The following is a 22,078-nucleotide window of genomic DNA, read 5'->3' on the forward strand; positions in this document are numbered from 1 at the left end:
ATAACAGCTAACGTATTTGTTCAAGTCAGTTTTAGTCAAATAGAAGAAGCAAGCACTGAGGAGAGTAGCGGGCAGCGGGAGGTCTTCTTAACAGTCTTCCAGGAGAAACAGGATATGAAGGTGACTCTCTAATCTTACATTAATCAGACCTAAGAGAAAATAAAAGAAATAACACTGATACTCCCTCATGTCTTGGTTATTACCCAGGAGAGGGAAGAAAACATTGAAGTGAAAGCTCACATGGAAGCAGCAAAGATTATCAAGATTCCATTGAGGCCCATTTAGTGGACAGTAAAAACAGAGCACAGCAGAAATTAATGAGAATCTTTGGGGTCACAGAGCAGCAAGACAGGGTACAGTGTATACATATAATGGCACAGTGAACTGATACAACTGCTGAGGAATAGAAAATTGAAACAGTTCATCATACTCTCTGGAGGCAGCAGGATGTAAACAATAAGCACCCTAGACAGATAATTAACATTTGGAGAGATGTTATCCTGGTTGCGTTATGGAAACCAGTCAATAAGCTTTTTTAGTATGAGAAATGAGTTTTTGGAGATCAGGATTTCTCAATGATTACCAGGAAAAAGAGGGCCAATGTTACCCAAGCAATAAGACACTCCCAGGCAACAAATACATAATTTCAGTTGCTATACCCTAGAAAACTGAAGATATTCTTCGCTGGGAACACACAGTCATTTATTGTCCCTAAGCAAGCAGAAATTGGACTATGTAAACATGCAACCAGAGGCATGCTAGAAGCCCAAATGACTGATAAAGTACTTTCAGACGATGGTACAGAAACTTTGGAATACCAGGCCCCATCATCTGCACCAGCTACAAGCAAATAACAATTCCTGTTGTTTAAGAAGCAGTCATCAATGAGAATGAGTAAAAACAACACTAATTCAGGAGAAGAGGAGTGACAGTGTAATGACAGATGAACTGTTATACTGTTCTCCTGCAAAGTACTGTTGTGTTAATTATTACTAGCAAAAGGGGGGATTAAGGTAAGATTGTACACACCTGCTTCATTGCTAAAAAAAATACAAATATGACTGAAAAGCAAGACTCAATATTTGACTTATTAATATTTTATGTGACTGTGTAAGTCATAGAGCAAAATGATAAAATGAGTCTTTAATGACCATGTGGTTAGGAAACAACTGAAGCATTAATTTGGATAATATACAACTAAATTATTTTTATTTGTTAAGCTAGGAATGTGGCAGGCACATTCCTTTCAGCATTTGAATTGGGGCTTCAGTACTATATTCAGGGAAGAGGGCTTTTATTCACAATGCTGACAGTGAATAGTTAAATAATCTGCCTACGCTGGGAATGCATTGTAGTTGAACTATTTGTTAACCTGGGGTGGTAGAGGACCAGGGCTTGATATCTCTGAAGGATTAAGAATAAAAGTAGCACCTAAGCCATTAGTGTGCAGAGATATCTAAGGAAACTGTCAGTGAGAGCATAGTCTCCTACCTTAGAAGCAAACTACTAAGTCTAATAATATTGTTTATAGTGTTAATAGTTTGTTTTTATATTTCGTAAAGGTTTGAGCTAGAGATATAGTGAAGAAAAGCTATATGGGGAGTAAGAGACATAGATAAATTTGTGACCTAAAAACACTGTGCTATACTCAAAATGGGTATCTAGCATTCAGACAGCGAAATGGTAATCCAATGAGGACTTGGCAGGAAAATTAACAAGGAGTATAACTTGGTTATGATGGAGAGGACAGGTGACACTTGGATAACCATTATTCGCATGGAATGTCAATGGACTTAACAACAATCCAGATAAAAGTCCTAACCACAATTAAGTGGCACAAAGCTGTAGCAGCTGCATTCCAAGACGTGTATTTGGATTATATAAATACTAACTGAATACAGGAAAATGCAAAGAGCAGGTTTTATTGTATAGATAACAGTGGCATTTGCTGAATCCACTGTGCTTACAATGGGGGAACAGACTGCAATATTTGCACATGATGAAGTGTCAGAGTCACAAAACTAGAAGATTGTCATCTCAGGGAAAATTCTTGAGGCAATTTGTTAAGCAGATGGGATAGGACAAATCTGGAGAGTTTCCCCATGAATCCAGACTATACATTTATTTTGTAAGACAAACATTGATCCATAATAGATAAAATATTTATTATTGGGGAAAAGAACTATATCAGGTAGCCCCAATTTGTTTCTCTGATCATGTTTTGATGATGTAATGATTGCAATCTGATAACAATCTTATACGACAAGACTTGGAGATTTCACATGTTCTTACTAGATAATGGGAAATCTAAAAACTGTTAAGTGAAAACAATGAATGACACACTAGGAGTGAGAACTCTCACTGCAAAACTGGAAAGAATGTAGAGATTGCTTAGGAGACACATTAAATACATAGACGAAACATATGAAGGAATGAAAGAGGGAGACATCATGTATTTGTTAAGCAACCAAAGGAATTACAGATATTATCCAGTCCACTTATGCAACAAGAGTACACTGAGAGAACTAACAGCAAATTTATAAAACTGTACAGATAAAATTCGATACTTCGTAAACATGCCATAACAGAGTTGTACTTTGTTAATACCACTAAGGCACTGCTATCGCTGGCAGTGTGTTTGAGACAACAACAAGTGAAATAATGGTGTATAACATAAGGGAGAGCAAAGCGGGGTCTTGGTCAGACACATCTGAGGTAGTGTTAAAGTTGTATAGGGGTTTCTATACTAAGTTACATTCTTCTCCAGAAGAATTGTACAATCAAGATGAAAAAAGCAGTACCTGAAAGGATTTACACTGCCAAAATTAAAGGTGGAACAGATGCAGCTGATAAGGACATTACCAGAGAGAAGTTGCAAGAGGCTTGTAGACAGCAAGTAGGTGGCAAGACCTGGTCTAGATGGGATATCCATCAAAGTTTGGAGATTATTGGAGAAGGAATTATGGGAGATATGGTAGGTGGTAATGAATCTGGATCTTAGAAGAAAGTGGTTAGCTTTTGAAGAAGAGTAAAAACTCGTGTGCCAGAATCATAGTATCCAGTTTTACTGTTAAATCAGGATTATAATATTTTTATATTGTGACTAAGTGGCATGGCACCGACCACATTTAATAAAGAATATTCAGTGTGGTTTTACAGATGGGCATGTCACACCATATTGAGGACAATGGTAATCTAGAGAAAAGTTTGTAGTGCAGAGATCTGCCATTACTTCTGAGCTTAGACACAGAGAAAACAACTGATAATGTAAGATGAGGTTACCTATTTATGATCTTAATTAAGATGAGGTTCTCTGACCAGTTTGTTTCCTTATTCTAAAAATGTATATAGGGTCAACTACAGTGGTAACAACTGCAAAAGATATGTTTCGACCTTTCAGCTCTTCCAGGGTACAAGACAGGGTTGTACTATGTCCTCAGTTTTGTTTGCACTCTACTTACAGTCACTTATCTAGGAAGTGCGACAAACTTTAGTGAATGAATACAAATGGAATAATCAAGAGTTAAAACTTTCTCTGTTTGTTGATTATGTTTTGATGACACTCCTGAACCCAAAGGATACTGGATACTCTGAAGAAGTTTAGAGAATTATCATGATAAAACATAAACATAAAAAATACAAAAGCAATTTCAATAAACATAGCTCATCCACCAGACCTCTTAACAGAAAGTCCATTTTTTGCCAGTGGATAATAAAGTACTTGAAGATACGGTTCTGAGACACTGTGGAATAATCTGTAGGCTTAATTTATGAGGAGGCATTTCAGAAAATAAGGAGGGATTTTCAGAAGCTGAAAAGTTTAAAGTTAGATCAAAATGTCCAAGCACCAAACTGGCATGTACAGCTATTGTTGTTATATAGCATACAGGCATTACGGTATCCACCAAGGAAAGTTGATCTGATGATACTGAAACAAGGAATAAGATTATTTATATGGAATAGGAAACAACCAAGGGGTGGCATGGGTAAACTAAAACTGTAAAGAAGCTTTGACAGTCTCTCTATACTATATGTAGAATTACATTGAATTGTAGTTGCATTGTCAAAAATGGGTAAGTTGCAGATGCTACATGGAAGACTATGGTCATAGGTAGAATGGAGGTGCAGCAACAAATTGGTTTGGTTCTGCCTAAGCCATTGGAGTGAAATTATCCAATTATCCATGCCTAAACACTGGCAGACCTAAAGAAGATAATCCTTAACTTCTTCAATGGCCCCATTTTGACAAGCATTAAAGACATTTTATCTCTGGTAGGGTGAGAAAAAGGAACATAGTATCCAGAGAAAACACAAGTAAGTAAGTTAATCAGAGAAGGAGAGACCATGAGTTGAAATCAAGCACAAGTCAAGTGTGAACTGCCAGACAGGTATTACTTAGGATTGATAAGGAAGGTGAAAACATTCCAAAGGCATAGGCAGAAGGGAGTATGGAATTTAGATTTATTAGCTTTCATTAGAGATATATAATAAGGAAAAGTTTAATCTCCCAATTTCATAAAGCTCTACATTTTCTAAGACTAGTTCAAGATAAACTCAAAAGGGAATGTGAGGTAACTTTGGGGAATTCATTGACAGATGACCTATGAGTTAAAAGGATACAAGTAAATGATAAAAATACTGTGAGCAAGGAATATTGCTTTTAGAGTTTTAGATATTGATAACTACATTATAATTTTATATGAATTTAAGAAAATGGAAGGAAATGTTGGGCTGTGCATAGATTTTAAAATAAAAGATTTATAAAACAAAAAGAAAGTGGTTATCTTGATTTTGGAGTCTTAGAATGACTATGTAATGTGTACCTATTTTTTAAATATATTTTATATTTATATTCCTATACTGCAAATTAGAATATATGCTGAGACAGGGTGATTCTGCAGTGCTAGCATACTTGAAGCTATAACTGAATGTATTAGAACACTTTCTTTTGATACACAATGGATAGTTGGAAGGAGCTTAAGCTGATGTGAGCAAAGTCTACTGCAGGATGTAACATGAAATAAATATTCTACTTACTAAGATATGGAAAGAAGAGAAAATAGTTGATATGTGATAATTAAACTTAAACAGTAATAAAAGCAACACATTATGAGAACCTTGGAGAACTCCTTTATGAAAATGTGCCTGATAAGGGCTAGCCATTTCATCTGTGTATGATCCAGATTATAATAAACCATGCTTCAGTCACATTTATATACATACTGCATCCTGCTTTTAGTCTAACAATATATAAATGCTTGTCTCCTAACACTAGGGAAATAATACAGCACAGAAATAACTTTTATGAAATGTAAATTAGCACATATGAATACATCAAAGACTCAAAGTATTAATTTTAGGGACAGGCTGTATAGGAAAGCAAAAGTCAATTACATGATTCATGCAAAATAATCACTGAACTGGCTAGTTTACAGGGAAAGTGTGTCTGTGTACATGACCAACATCAGATGGTTGAAATAAATCACTGTGGTAATTGTTTCTTTTACTCGCCTCACAATCAAACATCAGAGATGTGCAGAGAAGTCGGATGCCTTTTTGGAGCAGACTAAAAAGGCATGCTGGGACATTACCAGATTGTGGTTGAATAAAAATGCTATGACTTGTTGAAAAGCATTGTATACTTCATAAGCAGCAAGTTGAACTATGTCATTGTGGCTGGTTTGTTTTCATTCCTTTTCAACAAGACATCACAAGTATTTTGAATGTGGGCATTGTTTTTTTCGAGAGCATGTATTGGACGAAAGGAAAAGACACTTGCAGAATAATTTCTGAATAATTATTAATATGGTTTGTTGGGAGTCTGTACCTGTCAAAAGAATAATGTCCTCACTATATTTATGTGATGACTTCATAGTCAAAGGTGGTGTACTCCCTCAGAAGAGGCAGTCTACTGTGACAGTATGTGTGAGTTTGGTGCTAAAGAATCTTTCTAGAAGTCTCTGAATGTTGTATTGTAAAATGACTTAGGGAATTGGGCTATGACCATTTATATACAACTAACATATTCTGCATTTCAGAGGCTTTTGCTGTTACAATCTGACACTAAACCCATGGGACTATGTGGCCAATGTTTGCAAGGCTACAGGAAACTAATGTCAAGAATATAAGTGCACTAAGTCCCGATCAGATGCACCAAAATCTTTAGGAACAGAACGTCATTTTGAATGTGTTTTGTATTCTAGGGACTAGCACATGGCATCTTATGTACAGAATGAAATAAAACAAACCGCTCTCTCTGGCAACTCCACTCGACTTTATTAAAATGCAGGTTCCAGGCTTTCACAAAAAATATGCTCTTTCCATTCTTACATTTTGTGTGAAAGCCCAGAGCTTGCATTTTAATAAAGTCGAGTTGAGTTGCCAGAGACAGCAGTTTGTTCTGTTTCATTTTATTTTTGGTGCTGTTGCCTATGTTCCTGCTTGAGCTACTGTTCGTCCTGTGCATCCTGTATACGCTAATATATCCAGCACTTTCAAAGACTTGTTGTCATAGTCTGGCACTATAATTGGTTTCCACCAGAAGTCTCTTTGGCCTCTACATAAAAGGCCGGGTAAAATTGATGTCCAGAATATATATGAACTAAGTTCTCAATATATCAGAAGTATTTCACCATAAAACAAACAATTTCACTTGATTAATGTCATCACTAAATGCCATGCTTTCATTCAGCTAAGGTGGCTGTCTTAAATTCATTACTGTGTTTCACTGAAATTCCTGAGGGTGTATTACTGATCTTAGCTGCATTTAGTAACTGACTACCCCTTCTGGCACTATTTTAAAAGTTCATAATGAAATGTGAAAGGTGGGCTGAAATATAGCTTTCAAAGAAAAGCACCAGTGTCTTTGTTACATATGCTTTTACTTTCACCATCTGACACTTTGGATCCAACTTGGTTTCCATTGTTTTTTTTTTTTTTGGTTAACAAGAAATATCTTTACTGAATTATATTTTATGACACAGGTATTATATAAATGAAAACAAATCAGACTGACATATTTTCAGTTGCAAACATTATACATCACATATAATCTGTACAGTCACTGTCAGTCAATCATTACATAACTCATTAAATTCCTGCCTTCCCTTAAACCTCATTCCTCCTCCAAATAATTATTCTGCATGTATTGTTCCCACAATTCCCATTTTTTTCTATGTAATTTGTTCCTATCCTTTTCTAAAGATCCCACTTCCAGTTCTTTTATCTCTGTTACTATATTCACTACTTCTATTATGGTTGGGTTAGAATACTGATTTCAGTTTTCTAATAACTGCTTTTTGGCAGCTAATACAATTAAACTCAGCAAGACCTTACTTTGTCTAGGCAATTCAGAATGTGTATCACAAACTCAGAAAATCATTACCTTAGTTACACCAATTTAATCACCCAGTATTTCTGACAGAGTAGTCTGCAGAGAATTTTTAAAGTCTGACAACTCATTACACTCCCAAAAATGTGCTCCCACAATTATCAATTTCCTCCCCAATCAAAACTCCGACATTCACAATCTACCTGAGAAAAAAAATTATTTGGAGTCTGCTTGGGATATAAAAATATCTATGCAAACACTTCCAAGTAAAGATCCTACATTTTCTAGACTTTATTGCATATTTGGGAGACTTACATATATCCTCCCATTGTTTCTTTGTGAACTGCTTATCCAATCTGCCTTCCCAATCCTTTTTAGCCTCCTCTGATTGATTCCTATAGTTATCATGCAATATTTTATATGCCCTACTAATTATCCCTTTTTTAACAACAACTTCTCTTCTAGATTCTACTAAAAGTTCTACCAGTGCTGGTCTTTCACTTTGGGTTCCCCTATTATTTTCTCTTTGCTTATATTCTTGATAGGGAAGGCACTCTCTAGCCTGCAGTCTAACAAATTCTTGGCCTCTGCCCATTCTGTTTCCTTGCCTGTTCTCTATACTCCATATTGCACTCATCCCTACTGGCAGAATCTCCTTTCTCCATTCCCATGTTGGATTAGTTCTTACAATATTTTCTGCTACTTTATGACTATAATATGTATGGTTATTGTTATTCTCCTTAATGATTTGCAACTGAAATCCCAGTCTCTCCTTGTTTCTTGAGTTTTCTCCATCTTCCATCACCATCACCACCCCTTTTCCACTATGAATTATAGATTTCTGCTTCTTCTCTGTTTAGCAACCTTAATTGTGTAGCTCTGAAATAATACCCCTTCAATTCAGGTAATCCCAAACCACCTTCTTCTACTAGAAAGATCAACTTATCCCACTTGACTCTTGCCCTCTTCCCCTCCCAGATAACATATTTCAACTAATTATTAATTACTATCCACACTTTTTCCTCTAGTTGATAAAAATATGCCTGACCTTTGTATAAAACTAAAGGTACTACAAAGATGTTCACTATCTGTACCTTGTCATCCATATCTACAAAACATAGCTTCCAATTTCTCAGTTTTTGTATTCTTTTTTTTGTCTCTCCCCATATATCCTTAGCTGCCATAACATAATCAGTTTAAACCCACACTCCTAATTTTATCATGTCCCCATAAACATGGGTATTGCTAAACCAATCCATGTGTTTGTACATAGTTTACAGGTACTAATTTTCTTACATCTTCATTAATTTTGCATCCCAAAAGACACAAAAATGTCTCAGAATGTTCCACAACACTAAAATATCCCTTTCTAGTTTTAACAGGTAATGGCAATGGTTCTAAATATAACACAAATAACAAAAGGGAAACAGGACATCCCTCCCTGGTTCCACTGTTCATAAAGAAGCTATCAGAGAGGAATATCCCCACCACTTTAATATTTGATTCTGATCCACCATATATCCTCTTAATTAATCTTATTCTTTTGGTCAGGAAAAACAAATGCTTCCATTGCTCTGCTCATAACATTCCAGCATACTCTGCCAAATGCCTTCTCTACATCAAGACCCACCAACAATAGTAGTATTTTCTTACATTCTGCTTCTCTCTAGATCATCATTGTTCTATTAATGTGCTGGCAAATGTTTGCCTCCTCTCAACAAAACCACTCTGATCCATATCTATCAATTTTGGCATCAATTTTATCATTTTTTAGCCATTACATACCTAGATATTTTATAATCATGCTTTAAAATCAAAATGGGCTTATATGAACCTGGATTTTATGGGTATTTACCATATTTATGTATTAGAGTCATCACAGCTTTTTTCTAGGATGTTGGTGCTTTCCCTCCTTTTAAAATACTGTTAAACAAAAACTTTATCACTTTCTTGGTTTCCATTGTTGTTAGTGTCAAAGATCTGTTAATTATGCAGAGTACAAAAATGCCCTAAAATACATCTCTAATGAGTTGTAATTATATCAGATATAAAAATCCTCTATATTTTCCAGATTTTTTTAGTTGCAAAAATACCATAGCTAACATGCTAAATGCTTAAGCAACTGATTTATACAGTCAGATTTATTTGTCTTTGGTGTCCAGGAACATCCGTATGAGAAAACCCATTTTTAGCCAATGCCCAGGGAGAAAACCTCCAATAGATACATTTAAGATAGTCATTACATAACATTTTTTACAAAGACAGTTCTTAAGACATCTAGATACAAACGATATTGATCTGTAGTGTCACTATACAAAGATAAAACAATTAATTTTTTTTTCTGTGCTGCCATTACACATGATGTTAAATTCCAGGTATAAAACATTTAGTATGCAAACAGTTCATGTTCAATATATGTGACAAGCAGACATTAGATATTACTAATAAGACATGGGCAAGGAGGGTTACAGTATAGATGCTAGGAATAAATAAAACTCGGTAAAGAGTCAGAAACACTAGTCAGTAGGTAAACAGTAGTTAAAGGTAGAAGAGGGAGAGAAGCACTGTATAGATGATGAGCCAAAAATAATGGGGGTAAGAATACTAGGGTACACACTGACATAGAATCTGGTTATAAGACAGCCATGAAGGGTATTTGTAGGAGAAGGAAAAATTAGTAAGATAAAGCACAGTGCTGTGAAAAGTACAGTTTTGTACCTACCATAAATGTAGATGTCCGATAGACATGCAACTGCAGTCATAACATGTGGGTTGTCCTGCCTCAGGCAGCCCTTGGTCGGCCGGATTCCAAAGTCTGGGTCCGACGTCGGCTGATGTCGCATTTCTCGACATCAGAGCGGCTGGAGTACATAAGCATCAGCCGACGCCATTTTCTTCAGTGTTTCTTGCCCCAGATGCCAGGTGCCCTCCAAGGAAGGCTGTAATCAAATTGGAAGACAAAAACAGGATTCCAAACAAATAAATGAGCAATAAAACAAATACACCATAACAGATATCCCCAGCTAAGAGTAAGAGGGATAGGAGTGGACCCTAGGCATAGAGGGGTATGGAGGGAGGGAAAACCCGACTGCAGTTGCATGTCTATCGGACATCTACATTTATGGTAGGTACAAAACTGTACTATGTCCTTCAAGAATGCAACTGCAGTCATAACATGTGGGTAGAATACCATAGCTTAGCTGGGGGAGGAGGTATGCTCTAGGAAAGAGATGGTGTGGCAATCAAACCCTGCAGGACTGCCGAAGCAAAGCCTGCTCTGGATCTGGAATATAGAGGGAGATTGCAGTGTTTGGAGAATGTATGCACGAAGCTCCATGTAGCAGCTTCTAGAATGTCCTTGGTAGGCACCCCTCTTAAAAATGCTGTAGAGGTGGCTGTAGCTCTGGTGGAATGTGGTCTGATATACGCTGGAACAGTCTTTCCATGAAAGGAATAACAGAATCTGATGCAATGTCCAATCCATTTAGAAATAGTCTGTTTTGAAATTGCTTTTCCTTGGACTGCAGGGGCGTAAGCTACAAAAAGTTGTTCAGACTTCCTACTGGCCTTGGTTCTGTCCACGTAGTATCGAAGTTGTCTGTGAATGTCCAAGGTATGCAAAAGTCTTTCCCCCTTGTTCTCAGGATTGGGGAAGAAAGCAGGCAGATGAATGGCTTGATTTAGAGAAACCCTAGATACCACCTTTGGCATAAAAGTAGGGTTGGTCCTTAATGAAACCCTGTCTGTGTGGAAAATAATAAAGGGTGGTATTGCCATTAGGGCCTGTAGCCCCGAAACTCTTCTTGCTGAGGTAATTGCCAACAGGAAAGCTGTCTTCCATGAGAGAAATTGCAAGTCAACTGAAGCTGCTGGCTCAAAAGGAGGTAGAGTCAGTTTTTCTAAGACAAAATTGAGGTCCCAGGCTGGCACTGGGGCCTTTCTTGGTGGCTTAATGTTCTTGATTCCCCTGAGGAATTGTCTTAGTAAGGGGTGAGAGAAAACAGGAGGATCAGTGTTGTATCTAGCTGAAATAGCAGATGCATGTATCTTTATGGAAGAATATGAGAGGCCGTTCTTTAACATATCTGCCAAATATTCCAAGATAAGTGGGATGTTCAGCAATGATGCATCATGTCCTTTGCTGGTATTCCAATTGCTGAATCTTTTCCACTTTGCTAAGTAAACCTTTCTGGTGGATGGTCTTCGAGCCTCTGTTAGTATCCGCTGAACATCCTTGGAGAGAGATAAGCTGAAGTTATTTATGGGATCTCCCAGGCTGTTAGCTGCAGTGTCTGAAGGCTTGGATGCAGTGTTTCGAAATTGTGTTGAGTCAAAAGTAGAGGCCACTGAGGGAGGGCCCACCTCCTGGTGTGACATATGCTCCGTAGTGGTGGGTACCAGTGTTGTCTTGGCCAATCCGGAGCTATTATGATTCCCTTGGGCTTCTCTGCTTTGATCTTTAGTAATACTGAGGTCATCAGTGGCAGAGGTGGGAATGCATAGATTGCTAGGGAGTTCCAGTTGAATGAGGGCATCTATTTTCCAAGCTTTTGGATGGTATGTCCTTGTGCAAAATTTTGGTAGAAGATGGTTGAGGTGAGAGGCAAATAGGTCCACTTCTGGCTTGCCCCATGTCGAAGTGAGTTGTCTGAAGGCCTTCGGATGTAACCTCCACTTGTGTGGATCTGTGAAATTCTTGCTTAGGCTGTCCGCCAACACATTGTCTTTTCCTGGAACAAACTGGGATTGTAACTGGATGTTTAGGCTCAGTGATTTCTCCCAAAGCTACATTGTCAGTCTGCAAAGGGGGTAAGAGTGGGTGCCCCCCTGCTTGTTTATGTACCACATCACAGTGGTGTTGTCTGTCCGTATCATTAAATGGCCTTGCTGGAGCTGGTGTTGAAAAGCCTCGATGGCATGCATTACTGCCAGCATTTCCTTTTGGTTTATATGCAGATGTGTTTCCTTTGGAGACCATTGTCCTTGTATACACCTGCCTTCCATGTGCGCCCCCCATCCAAGGTCTGAGGCGTCTGTAGTCATGGTCTGTGTTATCTGTGTTTTTTTGAATTACATACCTGTGTTTTCCTGGCTCACCGAGGCCCACCATAAGAATTCCTTTTGTAGGCATGGAATGAGTGGTATGATTGTCTCCGTTGCTGTGTTGAGACCAAATGCTTTTTAGGTACCATTGAAGCTTTCTCATGTGTAGTTTTGCTAATGGAACCAGTAGAATGCAGGATGCCATGTAACCCAGGGCCTGTAGGAATCTCCTTGCAGTCATCTGGGTGAGTTTTGCTAAACCTTTGAAGTAATGAGTTAACTTCTCTTGCTTGTTTTCTGTCAGGTAAGCCATCTTAGAGGCTGTGGCCAATGTTTGCAAGGCTACAGGAAACTAATGTCAAGAATGTAAGTGCACTAAGTCCCGATCAGATGCACCAATATCTTTAGGAACAGAATGTCATTTTGAATGTGTTTTGTATTCTAGGGACTAGCACATGGCATCTTATGTACAGAATGAAATAAAACAAACCACTCTCTCTGGCAACTCCACTCGACTTTATTAAAATGCAGGTTCTAGGCTTTCACATAAAATATGCTCTTTCCATTCTTACATTTTGTGTGAAAGCCCAGAGCTTGAATTTTAATAAAGTTGAGTTGAGTTGCCAGAGACAGCAGTTTGTTCTGTTTCATTTTATTTTTGGTGCTGTTGCCCTATGTTCCTGCTTGAGCTACTGTTCGTCCTGTGCATCCTGTATACGCTAATAAATCCAGCACTTTCAAAGACTTTTGTTGTCATAGTCTGGCACTATACTTGGTTTCCACCAGAGGTCTCTTTGGCCTCTACATAAAAGGCCGGGTAAAATTGATGTCCAGAATATATATGAACTAAGTTCTCATTATATCAGAAGTATTTCACCATAAAACAAACAATTTCACTTGATTAATGTCATCACTAAATGCCATGCTTTCATTCAGCTAAGGTGGTTGTCTTAAATTCATTACTGTGTTTCACTGAAATTCCTGAGGGTGTATTACTGATCTTAGCGGTATTTAGTAACTGACTACCCCTTCTGGCACTATTTTAAAAGTTCATAATGAAATGTGAAAGGTGGGCTGAAATATAGCTTTCAAAGAAAAGCACCAGTGTCTTTGTTACATATGCTTTTACTTTCACCATCTGACACTTTGGATCCAACTTGGTTTCCATTGTTTTTTTTTTTTTTAACAAAAAACATCTTTACTGAATTATCTTTTATGACACAGGTATTATATAAATGAAAACAAACCAGACTGACATATTTTCAGTTGCAAACATTATACATCACATATAATCTATACAGTCACTGTCAGTCAATCATTACAACTCATTAAATTCCTGCCTTCCCTTAAACCTCATTCCTCCTCCAAATAATTATTCTGCATGTATTGTTCCCACAATTCCCATTTTTTTCTATGTCATTTCTTCCTATCCTTTTCTAAAGATCCCACTTCCAGTTCTTTTATCTCTGTTACTATGTTCACTACTTCTATTATGGTTGGGTTAGAATACTGATTTCAGTTTTCTAATAACTGCTTTTTGGCAGCTAATACAATTAAACTCAGCAAGACCTTACTTTGTCTAGGCAATTAAGAATGTGTATCACAAACTCAAAAAATCATTACCTTAGTTACACCAATTTAATCACCCAGTATTTCTGACAGAGTAGTCTGCAGAGAATTTTTAAAGTCTGACAACTCATTACACTCCCAAAAATGTACTCCCACAATTACCAATTTCTTCCCCAATCAAAACTCCGACATTCACAATCTACCTGACAAAAAAATTATTTGGAGTCTGCTTGGGATATAAAAATATCTATGCAAACACTTCCAAGTAAAGATCCTAAATTTTCTAGACTTTGTTGCATATTTGGGAGCCTTACATATATCCTGCCATTGTTTCTTTGTGAACTGCTTATCCAATCTGCCTTCCCAATCCTTTTTAGCCTCCTCTGATTGATTCCTATAGTTATCATGCAATATTTTATATGCCCTACTAATTATCCCTTTTTTAACAACAACTTCTCTTCTAGATTTTACTAAAAGTTCTACCAGTGCTGGTCTTTCACTTTGGATCCCCCTATTCTTTTCTCTTTGCTTATATTCCGATATAAATTCTTGATAGGGAAGGCACTCTCTAGCCTGCAGTCTAACAAATTATTGGCCTCCGCCCATTCTGTTCTCTATACTCCATATTGTACTCATCTCTACTGACAGAATCTCCCTTCTCCATTCCCATGTTGGATTAGTTCTTACAATACTTTCTGCTACTTTATGAATATAATATTCTGTATGGTTATTGTTATTCTCCTTAAGGATCTGCAACCAAAATCCCAGTCTCTCCTTGTTTCTTGAGTTTTCTCCATCTTCCATCACCACCCCTTTTCCACTATGAATTATAGCTTTCTGCTTCTTCTATGTTTAGCAACCTTAATTGTGTAGCTCTGAAATAATACCCCTTCAATTCAGGTAATCCCAAACCACCTTCTTCTACTAGAAAGATCAACTTATCCCACTTGACTCTTGCCCTCTTTCCCTCCCAGATAACATATTTCAACAAATTATTAATTACTATTCACAACTTTTCCTCTAGTTGATAAAAATATGCCTGACCTGTGTATAAAACTAAAGGTACTACAAAGATGTTCACTATCTGTACCTTGTTATCCATATCTACAAAACATAGTTTCCAATTTCTCAGTTTTTGTATTATCTTTTTTTTTGTCTCTCCCCATATATCCTTAGCTGCCATAACATAATTAGTTTAAACCCACACTCCTAATTTTATCATGTCCCCATAAACATGGGTATTGCTAAACCAATCCATGTGTTTATACATAGTTTACAGGTACTGATTTTCTTTTATCTTCATTAATTTTGCATCCCAAAAGACACGAAAATGTCTCAGAATGTTCCACAACACTGAAATATCCCTTTTTGGTTTTAACAGGTAATGGCAATGGTTCTAAATATAACACAAATAACAAAAGGGAAAGAGGGCATCCCTCCCTGGTTCCACTGTTCATAAAGAACCTATCAGAGAGGAATATCCCCCCACTTTAATATTTGCTTCTGATCCACCATATATCCTCTTAATTAATCTTATTCTTTTTGTCAGGAAATACAAATGCTTCCATTGCTCTGCTCATAACATTCCAGCATACTCTGCCAAATGCCTTCTCTACATCAAGACACACCAACAATAGTAGTATTTTCTTACATTCTGCTTCTCTCTAGATCATCATTGTTCTATTAATGTGCTGGCAAATGTTTGCCTCCCCTCAACAAAACCACTCTGATCCATATCTATCAATTTTGGCATCACTTTTATCATTTTTTAGACATTACATACCTAAATATTTTATAATCATGCTTTAGAATCAAAATGGGCTTATATGAACCTGGAATTTATGGGCATTTACCATATTTATGTATTAGAGTCATCACAGCTTTTTCCTAAGATGTTGGTGCTTTCCCTCCTTTTAAAATACTGTTAAACAAAAACTTTATCACTTTCTTGGTTTCCATTGTTGTTATTGTGTCAAAGATCTGTTAATTATGCAGAGTACAAAAATGCCCTAAAATACATCTCTAATGAGTTGTAATTATATCAGATATAAAAATCCTCTATATTTTCCAGATTTTTTTAGTTGCAAAAATACCATAGCTAACATGCTAAATGCTTAAGCAACTGATTTATACAGTCAGATTTATTTGTCTTTGGTGTCCAGGAACATCCGTATGAGAAAACCCATTTTTAGCCAATGCCCAGGGAGAAAACCTCCAATAGATACATTTAAGATAGTCATTACATAACATTTTTTACAAAGACAGTTCTTAAGACATCTAGATACAAACAAGATATTGATCTGTAGTGTCTACAAAGATAAAACAATTAATTTTTTTATGTGCTGACATTACACATGATGTTAAATTCCAGGTATAAAACATTTAGTATGCAAACAGTTCATGTTCAATATATGTGACAAGCAGACATTAGATATTATTAATAAGACATGGGCAAGGAGGGTTACAGTATATGTGCTAGGAATAAATAAAACTCGGTAAAGAGTCAGAAACACTAGTCAGTAGGTAAATAGTAGTTAAAGGTAGAAGAGGGAGAGAAGCACTGTATAGATGATGAGCCAAAAATAATGGGGGTAAGAATACTAGGGTACACACTGACATAGAATCTGGTTATAAGACAGCCATGAAGGGTATTTGTAGGAGAAGGAAAAATTAGTAAGATAAAGCACAGTGCTGTAAAACAATTAAATGCAGAACATGAGCCTCATGTGTCTTTGCTAACTGATCATTTCTTGATAGTTCCTGGAATTTCATTGTGAAATCTCAGACAGATACTGAAATATGATGTCTTAAAGGCAGTCACTTCATAAGTATGTTTAGTGGTGATCATTATCACAGTCATTTTACATTATCCACAGTTTATATTGGGAGTGTTGCTTTGAATATCTGCTCACTTTGAAAAACACAGCCAATGCCTAGAGCACTCCTTTACTGAGCTGTCATTACATAAGAAGAAAAAAATATTTCATTACAAAAAATGTTTTTTTCATCCATCAATAAATCTGTAGTTACTGTAGCATCATTGCCATACTTTCAAACAGATAATGCTGGGGAGTAAATAAAGAGTTGTGCACCACTGGCACTCTGTTGAACTTCTACTCTGTAAAGAGTACAATTAATGGTCATGAATACCTCTTTATTGAACTGTCATTACATCAGAAGTAAAGATCCTCTATAGTTAAACAGAAATTTTATATATTTTTTCACTGGTTTTCCACACAGCACAGTTAATATGGTAAATATCTAAGCAGCTTCAAATTCAGCATAGGGTTCTACTGAAATTCCTAAGGGTAGAACAGGAAGAGTGTGTGTGTGTGTGTGTGTGTGTGTGTGTGTGTGTGTGTGTGTGTGTGTGTGTGTGTGTGTGTGTGTGTCTTATATATATATATATATATCTATATATATATATATATATATATATATATATATATATATGTGTGTGTGTGTTTGTTGTTACTCCCTGAAAGATTTATAATGAATTCTTAAATGGGCATTGCTGTAAGCCCTTTTACAGATGGGAATTGCATCAAGATGTCTAGAGATGTGTTCACTGCTGCAGTATGACATTTTGATTTATACCCAGTTTCCAACTGGACTGTTAGTTTGAATTTCTAAGCATGTAACACCCTAGAAAGGCTAGAATACTTCTGTACTAAGCAGTTGTTTGATCAGAAGTCAAAACTCTATACACTTGCATGAAATACCAAAAGATATTTTTCAACTACAATGTTATACTTTTAAACAGCTAAACCTGTGGGGTCAAATTCAGACATAGGATGCACTAGTAGCTCTAAGGGTAAATTTTAGGTGAGTTTCACAGCTGAAACACAGTTATTATCTGAATGTTTTATACTGAAATTTCAAAAGGTTTTTCATCCAGAAAAAAGGCGGTCATTGTCGCACTGTACTCATCCCTCATTAGACCCATTATTAGAATACAACGCCCCGTTTGGTATGTACCTCTCAAGACATCTGCAACAACTGGAAAGGTCACATAAATACCTCACTAAAAGAATCACAGACCTAATGCAGATGCCCTATGCTGACCGCCTTAAAAAACTCCAGCTATACTCTGTCGCATATCGTCTACTCAGAGGTGATCTCTGCTTAACATACAAGGCCATGTCAAACCCAGAGCTGCTGGACATGCTACACTTAAAGAAATCCCAATCCCTCAGAGCCACATGCTCCAGGGATCTAAACCTTGTCATCACAATAAACAAAACATGCTGGAGGGATAGGTTCTTGACCCAGAGACTCCCCGGTCTCTGGAATAGATTGCCCATACATGTCAAGCAGAGTGCCTCTTTGGCCCTCTTCAAAAGGAACCTTGACGATTGGATAGGAGAAAGGAAATTCACCCCGGGGATCACGTCAGTCGCCCTGCTAGACAGGGGTCCAGGGAAGTAAATAGTGTGGGAAGAAATAGCCAGGGAATTGTTATGGCTAGGCTTGTATAGGCCCTAGGGCTGATAGCCTAGTACCAACCTATGAACCGAAAGGAGAGCAGAGACACAGCCTTTCAAACACAAGCCCATGCTGTTTCATTCCATATGCCTTTATTGCCACAGACTGACATTTTGCCTTACACTCAATTTTCATTGTAGATGCTGGGCTAAAAGTCTGCTAAAAATGAGTACAATACAAGTCTAGAATACTGCACTACTGAGTTGTTATTACATCAGAATTAAACCTCATGTTTATTTCTCCTATACACAGTTAGCTACATTACAAGAAAATAAAGTTGTACACATGCCTTGACAGCAGAAACCACCAGCTAAGTCCACTTTGTAGCAGCATTACATGACACATTATTCTGAGAAGTGTTCTGTAATGCTTTGCTTGCCTTCTAAAGAAATGGTCTTTTATTACTAGGTACCACCCATGCACCTGTATATAGACCTTCCGGTGCTCAATTTTTCCAATTCATTTCACAAAAATTAAATTTTGCAAATTTTTCAGGCTGACAAATGCAATATGCATCTAATTAAATATCGGCTGTGTGTTCTCATTAAATGTGCACTAGATATAATACTCTTTTCTAACAAAAAGTAATATATTCTGTCATTTGCATATGTTATAGAAAAATACACATAGTTTATTTGTTCTGACAGGCAATGCACATAGTTAAGATTCTGCTGTCTGCTTTTTCTTTAAGCTGTTAAACTTTGCAGAACAAAATAAAAGTGGAATTACAGAAGGGTCTCACCCTGAACATATTAATTGAATATCTTGAAGTTGTGGAAATATATTATAATTTGAATTTAGTCCAGAATGGCCTTGAAAATTGACAGATTGTAACTTTTACTAAACAGTCAGCTAGAAACAAATTTTTAGCTTTCATATCAAAAACATAAACATACAATGCTGTGATTTCAGACCTTACAGGACATGTATTGCTGTATACAAGTAATCTTTTCATTTTTTGTAGATGTTAATACACGACTTTTTAAATTAAAATTCAAGATGCAGCTGCTATTTTTTGTCTTTCAGGGTAGGAGACCAGTCTAAAATAATTGTATAGATAATTGTGCCAGTTAACATTCCCTGAAAACTTTATGAGCAGATGCTGATTTACTTTTTAGAAGCAGTTTTTTAAACACAAAGAACGAGCAAAAGTAGCCAATAAAATCATTGTTTTATTAGACAATTTATAATATCATAAAATGATAATGTGATAATATATATAAGACTGATTAAACCAAAAATGGAATGTTGGAACTGTTTGATTTTCCCATATAGTAAGTCACATATTACCAAACTGGAAGATACAAAGGAGATTTACTACGATGCAAATTGCTCTGGAAGTGCTAATATATACAAACAGACTCTTATAATTAGAACTTGTTAAAATAAATTTCAGAGTATTTAAAGTTGCATACAGACATAGGCTGAGGAAATCTAGTACATGTATACAAAAACACTGATTTAATTTATGGGAATGTTTGGCATTACAAATAAGATATAATGTTAATGAGCTCATACTTTTAAGATTATGAATTATTGTTCTGAGAGAGTGGACAGAGACTGAAATACCATACCCACAGGCACTAGAAACAACACAAACCTTGTATGGTGACTATCAATATTGTAAAATCCAAATGGCCAACTAGAGGTTGTCTTGATCCTTTATAGTCTAAGCCCATTTAATCTACAAAGCACTGCAACAATCTATTGCCTGCTTAGGATCAACATTATCATAGGGAATAATGCATTGTGATAATCAGTAAAAAGCAGAAGAAGAGCATTTTCTTACCTTGAGTATGAGCGACAGGTGACTGCTTGAACTGGAGATGTTTGCTGCTTGATTGAGTAGTGTGTCAGCCATTTTGTATAATCATTTAGTCCCTGAAAAGAAAGCAGTCCTTTAAAAGAAAGATTATTAGCAGACAAACTACTGAAATTCAATTAAATTTACTGCCAGACTATACAGTATCTATTAAAACTACTTGCCAAGCCATCAGTTTAGTACTAGCAGCCTGCAGAATCCAAAGGTAGACCAATTACTTCATAGCTCTAAACTCCGTAAATCAAATTACAATGACACTCCATTAATTAAAATAACAAATTTCCATGTAAGAACAAAAATATGCAAACATCAGAAACATATTAAATGTAGCAAAGTTTTAAGTGCACCAGCTAAAATATTATCCTTCTGCAGACTGGAATCATTCCTGCTAAATAACAGCTAACAATGGTAAATGTATTTACTGTCTGTAATTCAATTAGACTTCATTCACTGATGGTTAGAAGCTTAACTCTTCAAATACTGACATGCAACAAGTTAGTACTATATAATGAAAGGGATGAAAAGTGAAGCTCTACAAGATACTTACATTATTAACATGTATTTTATGTCAACAAATCAAGTCTCTGTGAAATGTCATCAATAGAGTTTCTTACTAGAAATGTACTGGTGATCTATACTCTGATATCCCTGCCACTGCAGATCTGCCAGACCATCTAAAACCAAAGTTATGCTAGCAAAATCTGTTGCAGAATGGAATCCCTTCCAAGAACGCATTTTACAGTTTTCTAATGCACAGCACATTGCTCTGCTACAATAATAATAATAAAATCATTTGAAACAGTCTCTGAATACCATGCTATGATTCTTCTATAACGTTTTTTTCAAAATACAGAGCAGTCTTTTAAATTCTCAGGCATATGTACTTCCAAATGACTTACTGGAACAAGACATCTCTCTCAGTATAATTACAAACAATGGATACAATTAAGAAAGTCAATCTGATTCTTCCAGGCAGAATGAATTTACAAACTGGGCATTTACAAGAATGCCACTGCTCATATTACATTCATTCTATGATCTGACTTCCCACATTCTTAGAATTAATGCTATCATGCAAGGAAAAAAAACTAAAAAAATTCCATATTTTATTATAATTTTGGTAAACAGCTCTGTTCACATGAAATAAACTACATGCAGTCATCATCATCGTCATCATCCCTCCTTTTTCCCATTTTCTACATGGGGTTGGGGTGCCGTGTCAAACGTTACCATCTCTCTCTATTCACTGCTACTCTCCTGCCTTCTTTGACACTAATACCTGACTGTCGCAGACCTTCTCTCACACAATCCATCCACCTCTCTGCTGGACACCCTTGTTTCCTCTTGCCTTCTCTCTGTCCATCCCAAATCTTCTTTACCAGATTGTCTTCTGCTTTTCTGCACATGTGCCCAAACCACCACAGGAACTACTTCGGCTTCTGCTCTTATGTCCTCATTTCATCTGTCCCACAGTGTTCATCCTATCACCCATCTCAGAGACTTCATCACCTCTAGCTTCCTCAACTGCTCTGCCTTACCAGGTTTCTGTACCATACTGTAGCACTGGTTGCACCATGGTTTTGCACACCTTACATTTCAGCTTCTTTGGCATTCTTCTGTCATATACTACACCTTACACACTGTGCCAGTTGGCTGCAGGCCCTCTGATTCTAGCTTTGACCTCCTCATTCAGACTTCTCTTCTCCTCAACCACCCCTCCCAGATACCGAAGCTGCTAACCTGTTGCATTATTATCCCTTCTACCTCAATTCCCAGCTTCTTCTGATTTCTCTCATTTACTGCCATTAAAACTGTTTCATCCATAATCA

At 36.7% G+C, this 22,078-nt stretch overlaps 1 protein-coding gene across 1 annotated transcript in view; it reads right to left on the minus strand.

The window, feature by feature from the left end:
* Nucleotides 1–22,078, minus strand: part of LOC122809496 — a 396,891-nt gene that overhangs the window by 173,131 nt on the left and 201,682 nt on the right. Inside the window, exon 9 of the mRNA XM_044081048.1 lies at nucleotides 20,217–20,308. Coding sequence (XP_043936983.1) covers nucleotides 20,217–20,308 — 92 coding nt within the window. The remainder of the gene's footprint in view (nucleotides 1–20,216; nucleotides 20,309–22,078) is intronic.

This window comes from Protopterus annectens, chromosome 8.part0 (genome assembly GCF_019279795.1).
Source record: "Protopterus annectens isolate FY-2018-M chromosome 8.part0, PAN1.0, whole genome shotgun sequence".
Classification (NCBI taxonomy): Eukaryota; Metazoa; Chordata; order Ceratodontiformes; family Protopteridae; genus Protopterus; species Protopterus annectens.